The 22015-nt window shown below is 36.2% G+C and overlaps 2 protein-coding genes and 1 non-coding gene across 4 annotated transcripts; 1 reads left to right on the forward strand and 2 right to left on the reverse strand.

The window, feature by feature from the left end:
• Window positions 1–4808: 4808 nt before the first annotated feature.
• Window positions 4809–10079, reverse strand: LOC106154349 (uncharacterized). The gene is made up of 5 exons (XM_087015300.1): window positions 9862–10079; window positions 8494–8599; window positions 7679–7785; window positions 6604–6776; window positions 4809–5910 (listed from the first exon to the last, which is right to left on the reverse strand). Exons 1-5 carry the CDS (start codon window positions 9965–9967, stop codon window positions 5635–5637), a joined length of 768 nt encoding a protein of 255 aa, XP_086871426.1. The 5' UTR covers window positions 9968–10079; the 3' UTR covers window positions 4809–5634.
• Window positions 10080–10295: 216 nt separating this feature from the next.
• Trnaw-cca (transfer RNA tryptophan (anticodon CCA)) lies at window positions 10296–10367 on the forward strand. The gene has a single exon. It is a non-coding gene; the product is annotated as a tRNA-Trp (tRNA).
• An 839-nt stretch (window positions 10368–11206) lies between these two features.
• LOC106154347 (uncharacterized) lies at window positions 11207–21597 on the reverse strand. 2 transcript variants are annotated; one of them, XM_087015299.1, is made up of 9 exons: window positions 21235–21597; window positions 20054–20175; window positions 19251–19500; window positions 18321–18430; window positions 17801–17893; window positions 14893–15076; window positions 14534–14629; window positions 13828–13962; window positions 11207–13487 (listed from the first exon to the last, which is right to left on the reverse strand). In XM_087015299.1, exons 1-9 carry the CDS (start codon window positions 21320–21322, stop codon window positions 13378–13380), a joined length of 1188 nt encoding a protein of 395 aa, XP_086871425.1. In that variant the 5' UTR covers window positions 21323–21597; the 3' UTR covers window positions 11207–13377. The 2 variants fall into 2 exon arrangements, with proteins under 2 accessions (XP_086871425.1, XP_086871424.1); XM_087015298.1 differs by having other exon boundaries at window positions 21211–21595.
• Between the last annotated feature and the right edge of the window lie 418 nt (window positions 21598–22015).

Here is a 22015-nt window from a genome sequence, read left to right on the forward strand (position 1 = left end):
AAACATCCTAACATTTACATGAAGTTCTTGCAATGGAAGAGACACTTTGAGATTGTACGGTCAAAGTCGAGGGTAGATTACTGCAAGATTTGTGAAATGCTAAACAATCCATCGATTGGGAATAAAACGTACACAGCCCAAGAACTGGTAAAATGGTATTGGGGAACACAGTCCACTCTGGGGCGTTTCTCTGAATGTAAATATCCTCAAGATATCTAGAATTCTCTAAAAGGCAATACCCTATATATGTTTCCGCTACTTGCTTCTTATTATAAGCCAATGGAAGTGGAACTATTGAATTTTGCTTATGGCTGCGTAGAAAAGAAATCTTTAGCTTGTATAAATGGACAACATCGTAATTTTCAACGGTTTTATATAAGGTACTAGTGTATCTGGTGATGAGGGGAAAATTGCAGAAACATAAAAGAAATAATATAAGCATTATATACAGTAGATCTAACGGCGATCGCATCAACAAGATATAAATTATCTATAGAACGGCACTGAGTCGGATGTGTAACGCGTTATTTAAATAAATAAATATAATTATTAAAGTTTGCGTGCTTGCATTGATTTCTAAAGGAAAGTGACCAAAAGTCCTACAAGGTCCTTCTGGACATATGTCATAAATAGGACTCCTACAGGAAATTTTTGTAAGGTCGAATAAAATCTGTACATGCAATCGAAAATATATATTATCGCAAACATGTTCACATTCAGTTTAATGGGTTAGGCTGTGTTCAGAATAGAAGTTATCGTACTTACCAAGATCGATCTATCTCAACAGTGATTCTCACTAAGGCGAAGTCAATGTAATCAACTTAATTGTATGGTATTATTATCACAAACATGTTCCAACTTTTTTACTGGGTTGTATTGTAGAATTAAGTTGTGTCAACAACAGAAAAATATTATAGTATTTACTAACAGTAAATAATCACTTAACACCATTTCATTTACAGGCGCTGAAAACATTTAAAGTGAATGGATGGCATGTATGTGGTACATGTAAACGTATCTTGCTCAAAAAGTGTGAGTGAAAGTTGTTTTCAAGACATCAATGCAGTCTTATTCCACATGTTGAAAGTTTGCGGATATTTATATCAGTATCAGGAAGCAACCAACTATTCGACACCTCTTCATTTATTTTGTAAAGATATAATAATAACTGTCTAATATTATACATACAAATGGCTTATCAAACATAGCCAGCATGTATTCAGTTCTTTATTATTCATTTTGCGGAGGCTGTTGAATAGATAACTGTTTCAAGTTTTGGATGCCAACTCCGGTTTTTAGCTAAACCTTGACAAACACAGCCCCCATTTAAGGAATATATTATGGTATTTTTTTTAGCTATTTCAATAAGCCAGTAATATTTTTACTTACCATAGAAAAGGAATTAATTTTGGCGTTTCCTTCAGTCTACAGCACTGGTAAATGAAAAGAAATGTGAGTAATAAACTACACCATGATAGCACCACGCCAGTGACGTAACGTTGGGCCTCTTCATTTATTTTGTAAAGATATAGTAATAACTGCCAAATATCATACATACAAATGGCTTATTAAACAAAACCACCATGTTCTTTATTATTCATTTTGTGGAGGCTGATGAATGGATAGCTGTTTCAAATGTGCGTAATAAACTACACCAGATAGCACCACGCCAGTGACGTACAACGTTGGGCCGACGTGGGTAAACAGTAGGAATTTGGCGTTAGCCCACCTACTGGCGACATCGACCGTGTCGACAATTGACCGCTGCCTGCCTTCAAAGTCATTCTGTTACACAGCAGTGCGAATACTCTAGGTTTTGCGTGTCGCTTTTAAATATCGTCTGCTTTCTTAGACGACCTTTCGGCACATACACCTTCATTATTATAGCTAAAAATTACCCCATGTCACGAGGATTCTCGCACATTTTTCGTCTCCAATGACGTCACGCAGTGCCAACAGCCTCGTTCTAGGCTGGTCCTTTAGGAAGAAACTAAAATCATGTAAAAGCACATGTGGTGGCCAAGCGTTGGTTGCCAATAGAATTGCTCGACGAGTTAATTTTTAGTAATACCCCGGATTATTCACACTAACTCCACAAGATCTTGCCGGTGGAAACCGGGGATTTCTTTGAATGTGCACATACCGTTAATCGTGGCGAAGTTGACGGCTACATCAAAATATATGCTCATAACTGTAATTATTTTTTATTTCATTTACAAATTTGATAGTTACCGCAATGGCAATTAAGCACTGTGTTTATGACACAAACAAAAGAGAATCTAGGCATATGGCAGGTGTTATTTTATGTAATTTCCAAGCAAAATACAAATCTGGAGAAATGCAAAAACTTTTCTCCTTTATGTTAATAGACTTGTTTGCACGCTTTACACATCTGAATGTACCCAAGACAACCATGCTTTAGCTACCAATTTTGTATTTTTCCTTCCTCCTTGGCCTCCCCATTTCCGAATAGTTGATAGAGACGGAGATCAGTTTGAATGTCTTAAGTCCAGTTCCGTTTAAGACATTGAAATAATTTCAAAGTTAAAAGTTGTCAATGATTCAGAGTGTGGTGGTACAACCCGTATCGTACAATTATGTGAACAATTGTTCCTTCAGGGTTTACCTTTTCGAAAATGCTACATTTCCTCTTTCAAAAATTCTACACAAATGCTCCACTTTGCTAACAGTGTAATCATTAATATTTGTTTGTTGCTTGATCAAATAAAAAGCCGGTGTTTTGGTATTTAGATCTCTATCTACACTGCTATTCCATGCTTGTAGGACAAATTTGTTTAAATAATGGATGTTGGTGGTTTATATGCCTTAGTTTACGTAATGCATTATTCATCTATATTTGTGCAGATATGGAGATATACTGTAATCGTCTTGGGTGCAGCAGAAGGAAAATGCGACAAAGAGTACGTTCAATTGGCTTCTTTTGCCTTCCATTAACGATATTTATACTTGCCTTCAATCTGCTTCACCGCCAAAAAGACGACAAACATGTTCGTTATGTCGTCAAATTAAGGACTGCTGTCAAGAACAATACCAACAATCAAACGGATGTGCTCACTGTGAAACCCAGGAAAGTTAAAAAAACTCTCAAACTCAAAAACACAGGCAAGTCCGCCATGCCTTCAGTGCTAGTTATACGTTCTGAAAATGTTAGATTAGTACTGGAATACTTAAAATGGAAACGCGAGAATAGTAGGACTTTACCTGAAGAAGATTTCAGGGCAACAAATGAAACAAAAATAATCCTTGTATGGTTTGACCATCGCTACAGAAGCGACAGCTTTCTTCGTGGTGAACTTACGAATATGAAAAATTGCGGCTTTAAAAACTGCATATTGTCTAAGGACTGGAGACTTGCCAATGTAAGTGACGTCATCGTTTTTAATGCACCCCCACTTTTTAAACTGCTTCAGTTCTCGGGCATCGCAAAAACCTTTTGGGATGCGCTTCCAACTCGACAACGACCTCTGAGTCAGAGGTGGTTGTTTTTTACGTGGGAATCGCCATGCGTTGCGGCCTCGCCTAAGAGCAGAGACGCTCAAAAATTTGCTAGTATGTTTAATTGGACCATGACTTACCGGTTAGATTCCGATATGTTTTCGCCGTATGGAAAAGTAGTGAAACGTTCATTGCCAATTTCATTTGGAAATCTCCAAACTGAGGTCCTAAAGAAAACCAAGTTAGTTGCATGGCTGGTCAGTAATTGTAAAGCTAACAGCAAGCGGGACCAATATGTAAAAGAACTAAACAAACCATTCCAGTTGATATATTCGGGGAATGCGGAGACCCTTGTCCATCAGACTGTTTTCGTTATATTGGGGATAACTACAAATTCTATCTGGCCTTTGAAAACAGTATTTCCAGGGACTACGTGACAGAGAAACTTTTTAGAACTCTACGGGACTGGGACATTGTTCCTATAACAAGGGGAGGAGCTAATTACTCCTTGCTTGGTATTTTACCAGAAATGCATATCAATACGGGTGACTTTCCCACCCCTAAAGCCTTGGCTGAGTATCTCTATTATCTGGATAAACATGCTAACATATACATGCAGTTCTTGCAATGGAAGAGGCATTTTGAGATTGAACGTCCAACATCGAGGGTAGATTACTGCAAGATTTGTGAAATGCTAAACAACCCATTGACTGGGAATAAAACATACACAGTTCAAGAACTGGTAAAATGGTATTGGGGAACACAGTCCACTCTGGGGCGTTTCTCTGAATGCAAATATCCTCAAGATATTTAGAATTCTTAAGAAGGCAATACCCTATATACGTCTCCACTGCTTGTTTGCCTTTTTAATTTTGAAAGTTTCTACTTTTAAGGAAATGGAGGTGGAAATTGTGAATTTTGTTTGTTGCAACAAAGAACAGAAATTAAGTTAGGGTGTGAAAATAGTTTACAGCGGACTTTCCTCAACGATTTGATATGAGGTACTAGTAACCTAGGTGACGAAGGGGGTGGGGGTGATTGCAGAAATATCAAAGAAATAATATATTAGCTACAACGGTTTCATTTTCTTTCTTTTTTTTTTTTTTTGCAAAATATGAATTATCTGTAGATGTCATATGTTAACAGCACTGAGACGTATGTGTCGCGCGTTTTAAAAAAGTAAATTATTATTATTATTATTATTATTATTATATGAAGAAAAACGTTTCACAACAGAATCTATATATGAGAAAGCTCATGTGCTTGCACTTTTTTGTTTTTTTTTCTGTTGGACACATGTTTCAACAGAACTATGACAGGACATTTTTATAAGGACCAATAAAACATGTACATGTAATCGAAAATATTTATTATCACAAACATGTTCACATTCATTTTCACTGGTTGAGGCTGTGCTCAGAATAGAAGTTGTCGCACTGGCAGGATCGATCTATCTAAGCGGGGATTCTCACCAAGGCGAGGTCAACGTCAACAGCTGAATTGCCTGGCATGCCCCCTCGCAAAGCAGCATGAACAACATCATGGACCACAGAGTTTTCCCCGACTTTACCCAAGTACGTAAAGGCTGAACACCCACTGAGATAGAACGATCCTGCTAGCGCAATTAATTCTATTCTGAACAGAACCTAAATTAAGGACTGAAGTTGTGACAACAACAGACACATATTTCAGTAGTTACTTAAACCTAATCATCAATAAAGACTATTTCATTAACAGGCACTGAAAACAGTTAGTATGGAAGGATGGCAACTACGATACATGTATGTTGCTTAAGCAATGTATGTGAAACCTGTCCTCAAGATATAAATGCAGGCTTATTACGTGTTGAAAGTTTACGGATATTTAAATCAGCATCAAATATTCAAATGTAGCAACCAACTTTTCAATACTTCATTTATTTTGCAAAGATATAACAACAATCAAATATCATACATACCAAGGTATATCAAACAAAACCAGCATACATTTAGTTCTTCATTATTCATTTAGAAAAAAGAAAATGTGGGGAAAATGTGTTGAATAGATAACTCTTCAATCATTGGATGTCAACTTCGATTTTTACTTAAACCTTGACAAACACAGCCTCCAGTCAAGGAATAAATCATGGCATTTTTTTAGTGTTTTGCATTATTTTAGGTAGCCCCTGCAATCTTTTAATTACCACAGAAAAGGAATTAATTTTGGTGTTTCCTTCAAGTATTTAAGATACTGCGGATCCTCTCCCCAACGACGCATACCAGATTTTTCCAGCAGAGGAATCCCGCTGACCTTGGTCAGTAGGAGAGCGGTCAGCACGGGAGAGATGACACTGGCCCGTTCCCAGCCACTGAGATAACTTGATGCTGACACATATAGCCCTGACCACAGAAGTATCTCACCCAAGTAGTTGGGGTGGCGGACGATGGACCACAGCCCTGAGGTGATAAACTTGCCCTGTGCACAGAGAAAAAAGATTAAATGGAACCCATAACCAGTTTCAAACAAACAAACAAAATAAAAAATCTTAAGTTACCTGGCTTAGTTGACTAGGATTTCCATGAGAGTGCTGTTATACTGTTCCTGATAGGGTAAGATGTGTCCATGTGATCTTGGTAATTGAGTTCTTAGCCAGGGAACATGACTTACGTTTTTTTGTGAAACCGGGGCCAGATGCCAGAGCATATAAGGGACCATTCAGATCAAGAAGAGCTGAGTGCTAGTAAGGCTGCAACCTAAATATGGCAGCCCTATATTAAAGGAAGACCGCTAATTCTGTTATGGTCTCTCTGCCTCTCACACGCCTCTCCAAGCATTGTTCCTCGACTGGTTGAATTGAGCTGAGATTTAATTACTGGGCCTCTGCAGGTCGTGGCCTTACTAGCACTCACCTCTTCTCATTCTGAATGGTCCCTAAGTCTGGATGATTCTTTGCACTATGCTGTTATTCCTGAAGCTTCATTAAAATACTAGGTACATTTGCATAACATTTGAATAATCATCTACCTACGTTTTTTATAATTTATCACTAAAATGGTGTTAGATTTCATTTCTAAAAAAAATTAAAAGAATCAACCTTATATGTCTACTGAACAATAAAATAATAATAAGATCTGCTATGCTCATACCATGAAATTGTAGCAGTAGTACCTGATTTTCTGGGTTGTTATGGAATCTGGTCTTTTGGTGGTCAGCCAAAGCCTCTAAGAGGAAACCAATGACCCAAAGTGACCAGCCAGTGTACTCTTTGATGGTTAAGGGCTGGTCCCCTGTCTTGCTGTTTAGAATCAGTGTAGGTAGTAGGATGGCCATGAGCCATATACCTTGAAAGAATACCAAATTAGATGATTTTATTCTAGAAAATATTTTCCTTTTATTGTTTAGTCATTATATTTAACCCACAATTTGAAGTATGAATATCACAAATATTTTTACTGAGGAAGACTATCCATCTAGTTAAGTAAATAATTCTTCCAAGAGCGCATTCCCAGAGATTTAGATCAATCCAACTAGACTGACCTAACTCCCTGGGGGTTCACACTAAATTGCTGTCAGCCGACCGTGCATGGAAGTTAATTACCCCCTTACAGTTTTTAGTAGGCGGGACAGACATTTAAGCTGGCTAAGCTGACAGAAATCTAGTGAGAATCCCCACGGGGATAGATCGATCTAAAATCTGTGGGAATGGGGTCTAAGATGTTAAAATTCTACATATGCAGAGACCTATAATCAAGGGGTGTTCACTAAATCTTTTTGGATGGAAAGATTAGGTCTGATTCAAAATTTGTTCTAGGGTCTTTACTCTTTCTCAAGTTGGGTCAATTTAGGCATCAAAAAAGTCCAATTTTTTTCAGAAGAAAAATACCCCTCTTGAAATAACTGAGTAAGGCCAGTATACAGTATTCAGTATACAAATGCACTTGGCACCAAACTTTACCTTTATATCTTTGCCAAAATTTAAAAATAAAATTGTATTAACAAATTGAAAGAATATCTAATTATTTTGCCCCTTTGTTATCGATCATTTATGACAAAAGAAGATGGATTTTTTTTAAATCTGCCCTTAAGTTTGCTTTGAAATGTACTGATGTTGACTTATATGTTTGGTTTGAATTACATGTATCAATTGCATGTATAGACTAAAACAGCAGTTTGTTTTAATTGCATGTATAGACTAAAATGTATAGACTATTTCTAAAAAAAAATTGATCACTTGTAATAATACCTTGTATGGTCCAATAAACAAAGAACCGAAGAGGATGGTCTCTTACATTGTTAAATCTGCGATCCTTACCAGCTTTAAGAACTCTGGTAAATAAGAAAAGGCCTAATCTGAAATGAAACAAAATTCACAGTAAACAACCACTAAATACTGAGATAAGAAGACAATTATTAGCCAATGAAAAGTAAATTAAAGATGTAGGGGTAAGACAACTAATTTTCATGCAAATTAAGCACACTCAGGCTAAAATAAGAGAGTGAAATACCTTCAAAAAGTCTCTCCCCTTCTACATACCAGTATTAAGGTGCCAAAAGACATATACAACTACCTCTTTCACTACAGAATATTAAGAATAACAACATTCTTTACAAAAGCAGGAGATTAATTTTTTTCACCAGATATTTCTAATGCTGTGCATGCTTCGGTACAGAAGAGTCCAGTAGGAATTTTTGCACAGAATTGATGTCATCACACAGTTGACTTCTGGTAGAGAGTAAACAATTGCCGCATTCGCAACAAAAGTTGATCCGCAGAATAACAGATCTGCCGGTCAAACATGGCTGACCCACTTGAAAGCTTACCACATAATCCCTGCAGAGAAATTATTCAGCATCTTAAAGGGAAGTATGTGGCAAGCTTTCAAGTGAGTTGGCCATAAACCCGCAGATCTATTACTCCATGGATCAAGTAGTTCTGTATGGGCCCAATAACCACGTGGCAATAATACTAAATACATGTAGTACAGGTATGTAATATTAATACCTTAGAAGCACACAACAAACATTAAATCTGTACCAAAAAAGCACAATTACCAGTACCTGAGACCCCATGCTATCACCATTCCACTCTGAATTTTCTGACGCAAAATCTTTTCTTGATTCCAATGCAATGAAAGAGCAGTAAGTAATACAGCAGTGCCAGAACCTGAGAAGACAGGAAAAAGGGGATTGCAACAAAAACCTTGCACAGAAAATGGGTAATGGGTAATCCTGTAATGGTCTCTCCACCTCTCACACACCTTCCCACACGTCGAATCTTGACCAGTTGAATTAGGCCTAGGTATAATTATTCTGCCCCTGCAGGGATGACACGTGGGGAGGCGTGTGAGAGGCGGAGAGACCATTACAGGATTAGCGGTGTTCCTTTCATGTAGGTCCGCCATATTTAGGTAGCAGCCTTACTAGCACTCGGCTCTTCTCAATCTGAATGGCCCCTATGTCTCTTGTAAATGATAATTAAGCTGAATGAAATATGTCAATGATTCAAACTAAAAATAAATAGTACAAATAAATGGATAGTAACTATTTGGCACAGAAAAAACAAAGAATTTTACTTAAGCTGAAAAAAAAGGATATATATAAAGAAATTCTTACAGCATTTCAGCAAACTGTTCAGAGGCAAGTATGCATAATTAATTCACAGACAAGCATGTGTTTCTTTTGTATAAGTAACATTTAAAGTGAGCGTGGATTCCTGGTCTTGCACTTAAACCAGAAAATACTGTTCAAATATCATTTTCATGGTAATTCTCTAAGACCCCGTTCCCTAGATCAATCAAAGGGATCAACCCATCTCCAAATGGTTTCTTGCTAAAATGCTCTCAGCTTAAGAGGCTCTGATGTCTGGCACGTTAGCTGAAGCTGTTAGGAGGTAATGAACTATCGTTTGGCAGCTTCAGTAGGCATGAGAGACATCTAAGCCGCTTAAGCTGAATGCAATTTGGCGAAAATCCCCCTTGGAGATGGGTCAATCCTGCTAGATCAGAATAGGTATGGGAATGGGGTCTAAGTTACACTATGTTAAACTGCATAGTGGCATTTTGTTGAGTTTTGTGGCATTAGTTTAACTTCAAGTGCATCTTTAAATTGATGTGTACACATACATATCCCGATACAGTAGATGACTATATAAATTATACAGATATGAATAAATGAAAAATTCATTAATCAAATGTTTTGACAGTTTTGGGTAGTATTAAAGGAATACATGTAAATACAGAGACAAGTTGTGAGTATTTTTCTACACCTTTTTACATGGACATGAACAAGTACATGCCTTGTACAGCTACTATCTAGTACAGTGTGTATGAAGTGTACTAGTAATTCGTCTTCAAGTGTCCAGGGGCTGAAAATTAGTACACTGATACACAAATTGTTTTGTGAGGTCCAGTTGTGGATGACAGATACCTGCAAGATCATAAAACTTTTCCGTCTTCAACAGGGAGGCGACAATCCAGCAAGACCATTGAATTCCGAAGTCGATAGCCGCACTTTTACCCAGTGTGTTCCCCATCTTGACCTCAGCCTACCTGCCTGTCTCAATTTAAGGGGAACAATGTGACATAGTTACGTTATCGTCGGGAACCTGTTTATCACAGCGTATGAAGCAGAAGTGAGTTTACCAACATTCAGAGGTCAAGGACAACCGGAAGTTGAAGTTACTGATATTAAAATTGCGTTAGTGGACAACTTATGACTTCTATGATGAGAAACAGTGATTTAGATTTAATTATAAATACAAAATTTGCATAATGATTCCAATCATTATTATAAATATTTGCAAAAAGGAAAGGAATTAATCTACTTTATAGTCTTTATTTCTCGTACTAGATGTCAAGTACGACTCCGTGGCGCAACGGTAGCGCGTCTGACTCCAGATCAGAAGGTTGCGTGTTCAAATCACGTCGGGGTCAATGCTAACCTTTTTCTTTCTCATTACACTTTTTTCGGACATTTCAGTTAGACGTAACCTCATTATAGTAGAAACATACAGCAAACGCAGAATGACTCACAATATTTATAAATTTTTATTATTTTAAAGTCAATGCAACATGTATATATATGCATTTCTAAACAAAAATGCCCTATTTCACCCAAGACCATATAATAAATTAAGACAAATAGGAATAGGCAGAAGTGGATGATGGGGGTGGGAGGTAGGGGAAAAATGTGTAAAATCTCATGGGGCATCCCCATACCCCACTATACCAAATCAACTTTAAATCAGTGCATTTTTTTTTTTTGAAGTGCATGAAATGAAAAGAACTGGTTGGCCTCAATGTGCAATTGTTCTGTATGCATTGTGCATGTACATGTATGTGTACATTTTTACCATTTTCCAACCTTTTTTTGAAAGGATGAAATCTAATCTGCCATATTTGTCAAAAAAGAGAGAGGAACACAGCCCGTGTCCTCCACCCAGGATCTAACTAGTTTAACCCATAACTTGTGTAGTAATAACACATTTTAACAAGTACTCAGCTGCCAAAGGGAAAAAGTTTTTAATGTAATTGAAAAAAATAAAAGGAATTGCCAAAAGTATAACACAGAAAGAAATCATTTAAAGAGGCATGAAAATCAAAATTGATGCTCATAATTGACAGTCATCTATAGAACTTTGATTCTGTAGCATACTTTTCAAAGAAAAAAAATCATATTATGTCTAGTTCCAGATTAACATCAATGTTCATTAGGATGTCAGTATTGAAACTTTGTTCTCATATATTTATCTTAAAGTGAACAAGTACATTAGTACCATGCAGTAGCATTTCCCTGTGTTTACCTTCTGTATTTAAGGCACTAGAAGGGTAATCCATGAAGGTTTATTTCAATCTGTGGCTAAGCACTTTTCAATCTCTGACTAAGTAATGGACCATCTTTATTACATATTTATTTTTCAATATGTACTGGAGTATATACATTTTCATAGGTAACTTATCTGCCTTCTCCCTTTCCCATTGGTTTAAAATTGTAATATATCTGATTTATATGAGCCTTAATAAGCCACAGTATCAAGCCACCTGGTAATTCATAAGAAGAAGGTATTTTGAACCACAAGTCATACTTTAACAACAATAAATATTTTTGAAGTACGTAATGTCGACACCAGACTTCATGCAAAATACCGGTATATATCCTCTATGTAGATCTACATGTAGCTTGCATGATCAGCTGTAACTTAGAAGCACTTGCAGTATTCCCCAGTTTAAGTAAACACCTACATACTATGGAACATAAGGTTGACACTAATGACAAAATTATATTTTATATTTTGGTCCACACAGATATGTCACAGTAGGCAAACTCATTTCAAATTTATACTCCAAACTTCATGTTAATCATAAGTGGGAAAAGGTATAATTTCTGGTTATTCATAAGCAGCAGGTAGTTTGAGCTACAAGTCATATTATAATATTAATATATAATTTTTTAAGTAAATAATGTTAAATTAAAAACCAGACTTCACACAAAAGAAGTCGTTTGCTTATTTATATATATATATAAATATCCCTATTTAGAACCAGCTTGCTTGCATATTAATGACAAAATAATGTATAATATTATGGTCCACCTGTTACCACACAATTATAGCACAGTAGGCAAACCCATCTCCAATTCTCACTCAAAATATCATGATATGCCAATTAAAAAAGGTATAATTTCTGGATCTAGGATCGATTTCAATTGAAACAGTCACACTCACACAAGAATAAATAATAGAAATAATTAATCATAAACATTTACCAAGTCCAATATATATTTTCTTGCCAATAAAACCAACAAAATTCTTGGACAGCTTTACCATTTAAAAATTATCTCAAAATATCAATGATTAGGGGGTGTGCCAAAAATGCGCAATACACTACAATACTGCACACAAAAATATGCGCCATTTGGCATTATTTATCATCAGGTCATCTGCCATATTGCCAAAAATAGCCACTTGCTAACATGGCATTCGGCCCAATGATAATCAAGTCATGCCAATATGTTAGGTTTTATCAAAAATATCAATTACCTACCAATTAATTTTTTTATATCGCCCTATTTAGTTGGGAAAGAATGTTTCCTGTGTTAACTTGTGACTGGACTCCTTTTTTTCTAGCGTATTGTACCGTGTTTCATTGTATTGCAGTGCATTTCTCATTTCAGGCACACCAACCAGGTCATCTTTCAGATATTTTCTGCCAGCATACATACTAGTATTGTCTCATACATCTATACATCCTATCCCGATACTCTGTTTTGGAGTGTATCTGAAGTAATTAGACAGATAAAACCTGAGATAACTGTTGTCTATCAAACACATTTTTTTTCTGGGATACAGAGTTGAAAAACAAAACAATTAGATATTAAGTGCACACTTGTTACCCACCAGGACCTGATAAAATGGTCTACATGTTTTGGCTCATGTTATTCAAGATATTTAAATACCCAGAGTACACTCATAAAAAAACCTGCCAGGTTCTGATAGAATGGTCTATATACATCTGCATGCTGTGACTTCTGCCTTTTTAGATGTGATTTTGGTACAAATATCAAGATGTTCCAGCAGCAAAAAGATTCAATCAGACAGAAAAATCTAGCAGGGGCCGATTCTGGGGCTTCTAGATAAACGGCTCTGTTTGACACCCCATGTCCATTGCTGCAAAATCTCCATAATTTGGTTTTAATAAATTGGGATTTGTTTTTATAAGAAAGTAGAAAAATAAATAAACAAACAATATTTTATACTTAAAACCTTATTCAGGGAAGATTCAAACTACAAGTAATTCCTAAACCCTCTCTGAATTCATCCCTTTCAACTGAAAACATTATTTCTGGCAATAATAGTTCTAATCTCAAAAGAGTTCCCATCAGAATAAATTCCACACTACTTTCAATGTGATCCTACATTGAGCGAGTGGATAATTTTATATGTGTTCACTTTTTACTCAGATTGAGGGATTCAAACCAATCTTTAGCAGTGACAACAATTTTCCCATCGCGTGCTTCTGACTTGACACTGCCTTTTCCACTGGAGTTCATCTTGCCTACAAAATGAAAATGTCTTCATTTGAGTAACAGATGTATTGTATTCCCAATTTCAAATAAGTTAATGTCTGTTTTATAGTTTTACATATGTATAAAGTGTTCACCCCATAAAAAATGTGGGGCGTCATATATTGTGCTTCTGTTAAAATAAGTAACTACAAAACATTATTTACCAATTATGCTATTTCATTCCTTATTATTATAGTATCACCAACTCAAGTAGTGAGGTTTTGACAAATGCTAAGAAATACTGGGAACAAAAAAAGATCAGTGGGGCAAATGAAGAACAATTTTAAAAATAATTTTGAATAATATCACAACAGTGACTTCTATGCCTACCTGTAAATTTTGTCAGATTTCCTTCCTTTTTTTCCTCCACGTTCTCCACAGAGAGTGCCTTATCCACCTCCACCTGACTCCCCAACAACTCTAGACTGGTGTTAGCACTGACAGGAAGGTCTAAAGAGATGTCACCTGTAATACAGAAAATGGTATAAGATATATATAATCTCCCTTCTTATAAATTTGGCTGGAATAGTATAATTTTGGTTGTACCGGGTATGTTCAATATCACAATCTTGTGAATGGGTGACGGAATGGGGTTGCGGAATATTGCAGGATTAGAGCCCAGAGTTATATATCTTCCCTAAGTCCAGCCATTTTTTGTTTTCTCAGCTCTAGATCTGTAGCTAGGGTATGTTATTCCCAAAAGCCATAGTTGCCTCCTCTCTCGTGTCCAAATACTGGTAGTGCCTCAAATCAAGGAAGAATTTTCTACTGGTGTTTATGAGTTCCCATGTGGCTAAATAGTCCTATTCTTGATTTGCACACTGACCACAAAGGCGGGACAACAAGGTATTGTGAAACACTCAGGACATGTCCAAACAGTGGTAAACAACTAGGCAACAACCTGTGTATTCACTACATGTACCTACATATTTGTACCTTTTTTGATCACAAAACAGAAATTTCTTTGTTACAAGTATATGATTACTGACTGGAACTTTAAATAAATGACTTTCCCACTAAATAACATAACAGTTACCTTTGCCTGTCCTTACTGTTACCTCTTCATGTCTGGTGATGTGGGCAGCAAGATTACCTTCTTTCATAAGGGCATTCAAGCTGCCATCCAGAGAATCTGGAACAGGGATAGGTTGCACTGACTGTGTGTATATTGATATGTCTGGTAATACTAAAACTTTAAAACTTTTATCGATGTTCATTCATTTTTATTTTTACAAAAATTAAAACAAAATGAAAACTTGTGATTAAGCTTTGTTAACATGGGAATGACTGCATACTTTTTTTTATCAGGTTATTAGTGAAAATGTAAACAAATCAAGGTGCAAGGCATGTTGTTTGTATGCCGTAACACACACAGGGCACTAGAAAAATACTTACCAATTTTAACATCTCCCTTATTGTGTACGTCTACTACAGTGCTTCCATGTACACTGCCAAGATAGATGGCGCCACTTTGCGACCAGAAGTTGGCATCGTCTGCATAGACTGATTTGACCTGGATGGTGCCATCCTGCGTTTTACACTGAACATGTTGACCCTGAAGTTTGTCTGCTTTGATGGCCTAAGATAATTTTTAGAAAAAAAGGAAATTTTTCAGTAACAAAGAGGAGAAATAGTTAAATGGCTCCTAGTTTTTTTAAAAAATTTGCAATGCTTTGCTAAAATAAAGGTGACTTACAAGAGAAAGTTAAATATTGAAAATACCATGAAAAATTGATATGCAAGATCTTAAAGGACAATGTTCATGTAAAAATCCATTTCTCGAATTTTGAAGATACAGCACTCAATCTATACACTAGAGGTATGTTTTAATCGATCCCCGCCATTTAAAAATTATAAAAACAATCTATTAGTAGAAAAAAAAGCGTTTAAGTAAACCTCACCTCAATATGCAAAAATGAAGCAACAGATCTGGGTCACGTGGTACTGTGACGACAATCACGATAAAGGTCTATGAGACTCAACTGAGCTGCAGGTGCATACAGACGGAGAAGTTAAGGAAAGTTGTGTTGAACGGAGTTGAGGAATTTTCGTTATGCCTCGGTGTGTTGCCGTGGGATTCACCAAAATTGCAGCTCTCGTTGACAATCTTTCTTTGTCTGTGACGGTCTTCCGTGACTTACTAACTTCGGTGACAATAGTTGCGATGCTCTAGATCATGGTCACCTCAGGTGGTTTAGATCATATCAAGAGCTGGTAGTCTTTCAGATTAACTGTCATCAGTTTAACTGTCAACTGTTAATTATGCACCGCTGCAATTCCCAAGCCAGGTAATAACAGGTATGAAACTCGTCTTGGTGGGCTTTCATATTTTTCAATATATCTCATTTATTTCATGGTGTTATTTTATTGGTATTTGTAAATGACGTTAAATATCAATACTTAAACAATTAAGTTCAAACACGGTCGCTAACATTAATAAAAGAAATTGCTCTCAGGGTATCTTGAAGCTTCCGTGGAAGAAAACGTGTTGAGGAAAAACAGGAAAAAGAGCGTTATATTAAAGAAAAAATGGGAACTGCTATAATAAAATGGTTCGTTATCCTAATTCGTTTAAGCTTTGAGGATTTGTTTCTGAAGATTATTTCATCTGAAATATTAAATAATTTAAAAGATTGATTATTTTATAACTTGAAACGCAAATTCTGCGTCAGTACGCAATTTTTTTTTTTTTTTTGCAAATTTGTAAGCTTATAACACCGTGCTATAAAGATCTACTCAAGAAAAAAATTTGCTTGGGTAAAATTGAGTACGGAATGAACTGGAGACACTTGGCTTGTCATTAAGTTTACACGAAAATATGTCAGGTAACTTTATACTGTCTTTGAAAGAGTAAAGATTGAAAGATAATTTTAGACAAACTTTGACGGGGGAAATACCTACAAAGAGTAATGGGCTATTTCGCCAACATCTTGTTGAAAATTTTACACTGCAATTCTATTCAAATAAGCTAAGGAACTAATTGCCAAATTAATACTCTCATCACATAACAGGGGGGTAACCAGACCTGCAAAAATTGTACGCACATATTTAAAAAGATTACAAGCACATACAGCAAAATGTAGACTTACGCAAAACATGAAGGACAGCGTAATCACAGCAAATGTACCTCATATAGTAGCTTAATTTCCATTAATAATAAAATCATCATTTAAGTCCAAAATATTCTTGCGATTTAATAACTATTTTAATTTACCCAGAACGGTATATTTATTTTAAAGGCGGTTAACTGAAATATAGTTTTATGATTTGTTTGTGAAAATTGCCCATGTCACCCTGTTAGTTTGGAGGTCTAAGCTGGATCAAGTCCGTGTTAAAATTCCTTTGAAGTTGTGCAGGAAAAAATTCTTCCTTTCTTTCTCTAGCTCCTCGATAAACCTGGTGTTCAGATTTTATCTAGTACCCCCAGGTCTACGGGAGCTGCGCTTTGTAACTAACGCACAGGTAGATTTTTACCTGAGATAACTGGAGTAAAGCTTTGATAGAGAGTGCGTTCGATACAAGCAAGACAAATTGAATGCCATTTAACCCTCTAATTAAGAGGTAAAGGAAGTTCCAGGTAGATGGATGATTAAGATAGGACTTGTAAAGGTAACGGGCATTGTTTACCTCAGTTTAATAAAAGTATGCAAGACGGAGTGTCAGCGATTTAATAAAATAAATTGAATTTCACAAATAACATGGACCTCATATGCAATAATCAACATTTCCCTTAACTCATTCAAATGCAGTGTTTTATACAACTTGGGATAACCATAATGAAATGCTTGTTAAAGAAATGACTAGACTGGAAATGGTTTTACACAGCTTCACGAGGATTTAGACCCCTTGGGTAAGAGATTTGAATGAGTATAAACTTTTATCAGAAGCCAGAGAAGTCATCTTACAGGTAGACAATGCAGCTCAGTTTGACAGCTAAGCACGCTCTGTTCTCCAGTGGCTCGATTGTCGTCATTGGACCACGTGACCACGTAGCTCATTAACTCCCAGGCCGAGCAAATAGGACGTTTTTTAAAGCCAAAAATTTACAAAATGAGCTTTTAATTTGTGTATTTGGATAAAGATATCGTTAGTTGGGCATGTTTTCTGAAGAATATGTTCCGTTCAGGCCATTCTGACGGCATGAAGCAAACCCTTTAATTATACAGCAATAGAATAATAACATGCTTATCAAATGAAGTAGCCAAAACTTGTGCCAGCACTCTGCATTAGTGTACAAATTTAATGTTTCTCAAGATGTAAGGCATATCAAAACACACATGAACATGGAAAAAAGTGCTCTTACCCCTCCATTCCCTGTCTTGAGCTCGATGTTGCCCTGAAGTGAAGACACACATTTGATGTTCCCTGTCCAGCTATGTGCATGAACTGTTCCACACTGGAAGAAATTTAAAAAAATTTATTCAAAAGTTCACACATAGTTTACTGTGTCAGACACAGTCATAGCTTTTTTGAACATGAACTTAAAATAATAATATGGTGAAGAAAAGTAAATTTGTTTATATTTACCGTCATTTTAACATTTAGTCCATGAAATAAAGACAATGGAAGACAATCCTAAACAACTTTCAAATTTTTAAAAGAATTTTGAATTTTACACTTAAATATAAGATGTCACAATGCACGCATGCAGCTTTAGGCTTCATTCACTATATGTTACTATATGTTACTATAAGTAACTGGCTCGCGCTGCCAGTAATTACGCGGCGGGATATTCAGGGCACAGACCGTGATCATAAGATAGCGCGAATAGAAAATAGAATTTAGAAAATAGACATTGCATGTGAACGAAGCCTTATTCTTACTTTTAAATTTTTGAGTAAGGTGTCTCCATTCTGTGTGTTTATGTGGACCTGGTGACATTCCATGTCTTCTACATCTGCATTTCCTTCCTCCTGAACGTGGAGACTTACACCTAAAAATGGCAACAAATTATTACACTTTTCATAATTCAACTCTAATTTGAAAGCAGTACATCTTAAGTCAGTTGGTATGACTGCCTGATTAGAAATCAAATTTCTATAACCATCATGAGCTTAAGTGCTTAATTAGCGCAAGTTAAAATAGTACACTGGAACAAACCATGGGATTTGATTGGCTTTTTATGCTAAGACATTAAAACCAAAAAGTCTGGTGAGATAAATAGTAATTTACATAAAACCACCTCAAATAAAAATGCATCTGGAGTTTAAGAGTATTCACAGTGACTTATGTTAACCCAGCATGTGTTTTAGCACAGCAGCAATATTAATTATACTAGCTGGTATATACATGTTTGAGTACATAAAAGTTTACAATTACCCCTGAACCTCACATGGTACATACATATTCACTCAAACATTGCTGGAAGGCTATCTTAGAAGCCTTGGGGTACATGTGGTGCCAGTAACTCAAAGAGACCATTCCCAGACCCTATCATACAAACTTTTGATCGAACTATCTCCCAGGGGATTTTTGCTTAATTGCAATTAACTTGGGTGGCTTAGATGTCTGTCACACCTGTTGTGGCTGATAGGGGTAATTAACTTTCATTTAGCAGACGTCCCAGACATCTAAGCGGCTTGGGCTGAAAGCAATTTAGCGAGAGACCCCACAGAGATGGACTGATCCTGTTAGATCTATCTAGGGATGGGAGTTCAGTCAAACATTGCTCCCTGATGGTATATGTAAGTACAGGTAAATGAAAACATTTAATTTTCATATCTACATCACATAAAGAAAATATTTTAACTAACCAAATTTTACAGGAACCTGTATGAGACACTCTAGTGGGATATTCTTGTGTTGAAATGCCTTGTGACCGTCCTCCGTTATCATGCCATTGAAAAGAAGTTCCTTTTCATGATCTCGAACTTCCACGTGACATTTGAAGAACTGATTCCATTGGATGACATCAATCATGGCATGTCCCTTCTCTGTGTCTGCGTACAGGGCCAGGAATGCCTTATCTTGAAATGGAAACTCTTCTGCATTGACAGGAACAACCTAGCGGAAAAATGGTAAAAGTTCTATGGAATAGTTCGTTTTTGATAAATAAAAAATGTCTTCATCAGGAGAGTAAATAAATATAATCTTAACTTACTAGGACAAATTAATTCATTTACGTTTTTTTTCGTGCTTTATGGATTTGCAAATAAATGTACAGAGTCAAGTGGGTAGATTTCAGTAGTTTAAAACATAAATGTTCCCAACTAGATGATGCTTAGTATTTGTTGATAACAATTTATACAAGTGATACTCTTCTCTAAACAGATCACACCTCAACCCCCACTGAAGTAAATGACAAAAAATCAATACCATTTGTAAATACAATGCATCAACAATTAATTAAGAGGATTTATTTTTTTAAAAAGTTCACACTACCCCCCCCTCCCTAAAATAAATAAATAAATAAATAAATAACCAATTTAAACACTGAGTGTTTGTCTGAAGCTTGCTAAAATTTAATTGTGACCAGAAAGCTTGGGTGCATGTTTGAACAGAATCTACCTGTACTGGTACAGGGATCAATCAGCTCATTGCACCCTGTAGTTCATACCTTTACATTAAAAGGCACATTGATGATCAGTCTACCAAAAGGATGCACATCATGGCTCCATGATTCCAGGGTGTGCATCTTGTAGAACTTTTCAGGGACAAATGTGGAGTACCAACATGCTCCTTAAATAATGCAGAAAACACATTTAAAGCAATCAAAAAGCACATATATATTACTCCCACCATGATCGAGTCTGATTCATTTCACTCAGTCATTATACAGTACATGTGCGCTTTTAGTCTACAGTACATGTATTGACAATGCCTGTAAACAACTCTAAGGAGAGAAAATAAAATAAATAAATAAATAAATAAATAAATAAATAAATACAATCAAATAGCAATGAAAATAAATTTGAAAAAACTGTGCGAAGACCTAAAGATGGATAAAAATGTACTGACCCCCCCCCCCCCCCCCTCTCCTTTTTACATTCACCACCACTACCTTGTCCCAATGCATTGGCTTAACATAATGAGGCCCCACTTTTTGGGGGAACTCCAAACATTTCTGGCTGCAAATACATGTATCAGTACATAAATCAGAAGTCTGGATAGTAATCCGCCTCAACAATACATCCTACTAATTTCTCTTATTATAGTCTACCAGTAGGATACGAAACATGGGTCCAAAATACAGTTTAGACAGCCACAAGTCAGCTACTGGAATTACACTGGACTTTCTTGTACAGAAACATATACTTTGAAGAAAGCTAAGTTATGTATATTAAATACAGTTAGGACAGGTTACAATTACTGGTACACTGTATTCAGTACATCTAGCCTATGAGCATACTAGTACTACAGAGCATACTAGTACTGGTAGCATGGAAATAGTAAATGTGTTAGCACTCCTATTTACTTTTTTTTATATGCACTGTACGTGCAAGTGAATATCAAACACATAATGAATAACCCCTTATATGTAAATGCATGTACCAGTGTGCTGAATTTTCGTGCTACACTGTGTACAGTACAGTACATATACCCAGTATGTATGTGCCATGGGCACCGATCATCTGGACATTTATATAAATAAAATAACTATGCACTCAACATAGAATCACATCTAAATAGCAGAATAGGCAGAATTAAGATTAATGCAAAAACCAGAAAGTTCAAAACGAAAATAAATGCAGCAGTTAAGAGAAAAACACTTGCCAAGATGTTTTGGACCCCACGTACTGGAAACAACTTTTTGAAGTTCGCCTTTGATTCCATATTTAAACAAATGTCGGCCCGCAGCTCGAAGGGCGCAGCTTACACCCGCCATCCTGAACAAAGACGAATGGACCACGAACAAGTCGATTTGAACTTGTAGTATGTGCAAAACGTGCCAAAAGTTATAAGAATACTCGACCAGCCAGGAAGACGTGCCGTCCTTGAATTGAACTTATTTGACTGGTTGACCTTGACCGCATGTTAAAGAAAACACGTATTTCTAGCCATGTTTACGCCGCCACGACGATCTTATGCTGATCGTATATCAAACGTATACCACATTCTCACGTATTTTTATCCGTGAGCGTATGGTAAAATAGGGATAACAACGTTTCTGCATGCTAAGTTTGTCGAGTTCAAATGTAGGTCAGGGAATCCCTGCCTCGTTTTCAGCGAGGGAATTTCCATGTGCAAACAAGACAAATATACGTTATCTTAAGTCGTTTACTTCATCAAACTTGCAGCAATAACCTTGGTTAAGATTTGTTTTTCTCGTAGGTATTTTTATAAGAGACTGCTATAAATTCCAACATTACAAGAATTTCATTGCAGTTTGTTTAAATGTACCTCAATTTTTGAGTTCGAAGTACCGTATAGCTAAAAAAAAACACGACTATTGGTACGCGTATGATCGATAACTGATTTAATTCTCGTAAGATTACCATCCGCCCCCTTCCTTATGAATAGGTATTACTTTATTAATACAATGCAACCGTCGTGTAGCCGCATGTTAGAAGACAATGTT

The sequence above is a fragment of the Lingula anatina genome, chromosome 6, assembly GCF_051362555.1.
Source record: "Lingula anatina isolate TDL-2025a chromosome 6, LinAna3.0, whole genome shotgun sequence".
Lineage (NCBI taxonomy): Eukaryota > Metazoa > Brachiopoda > Lingulata > Lingulida > Lingulidae > Lingula > Lingula anatina.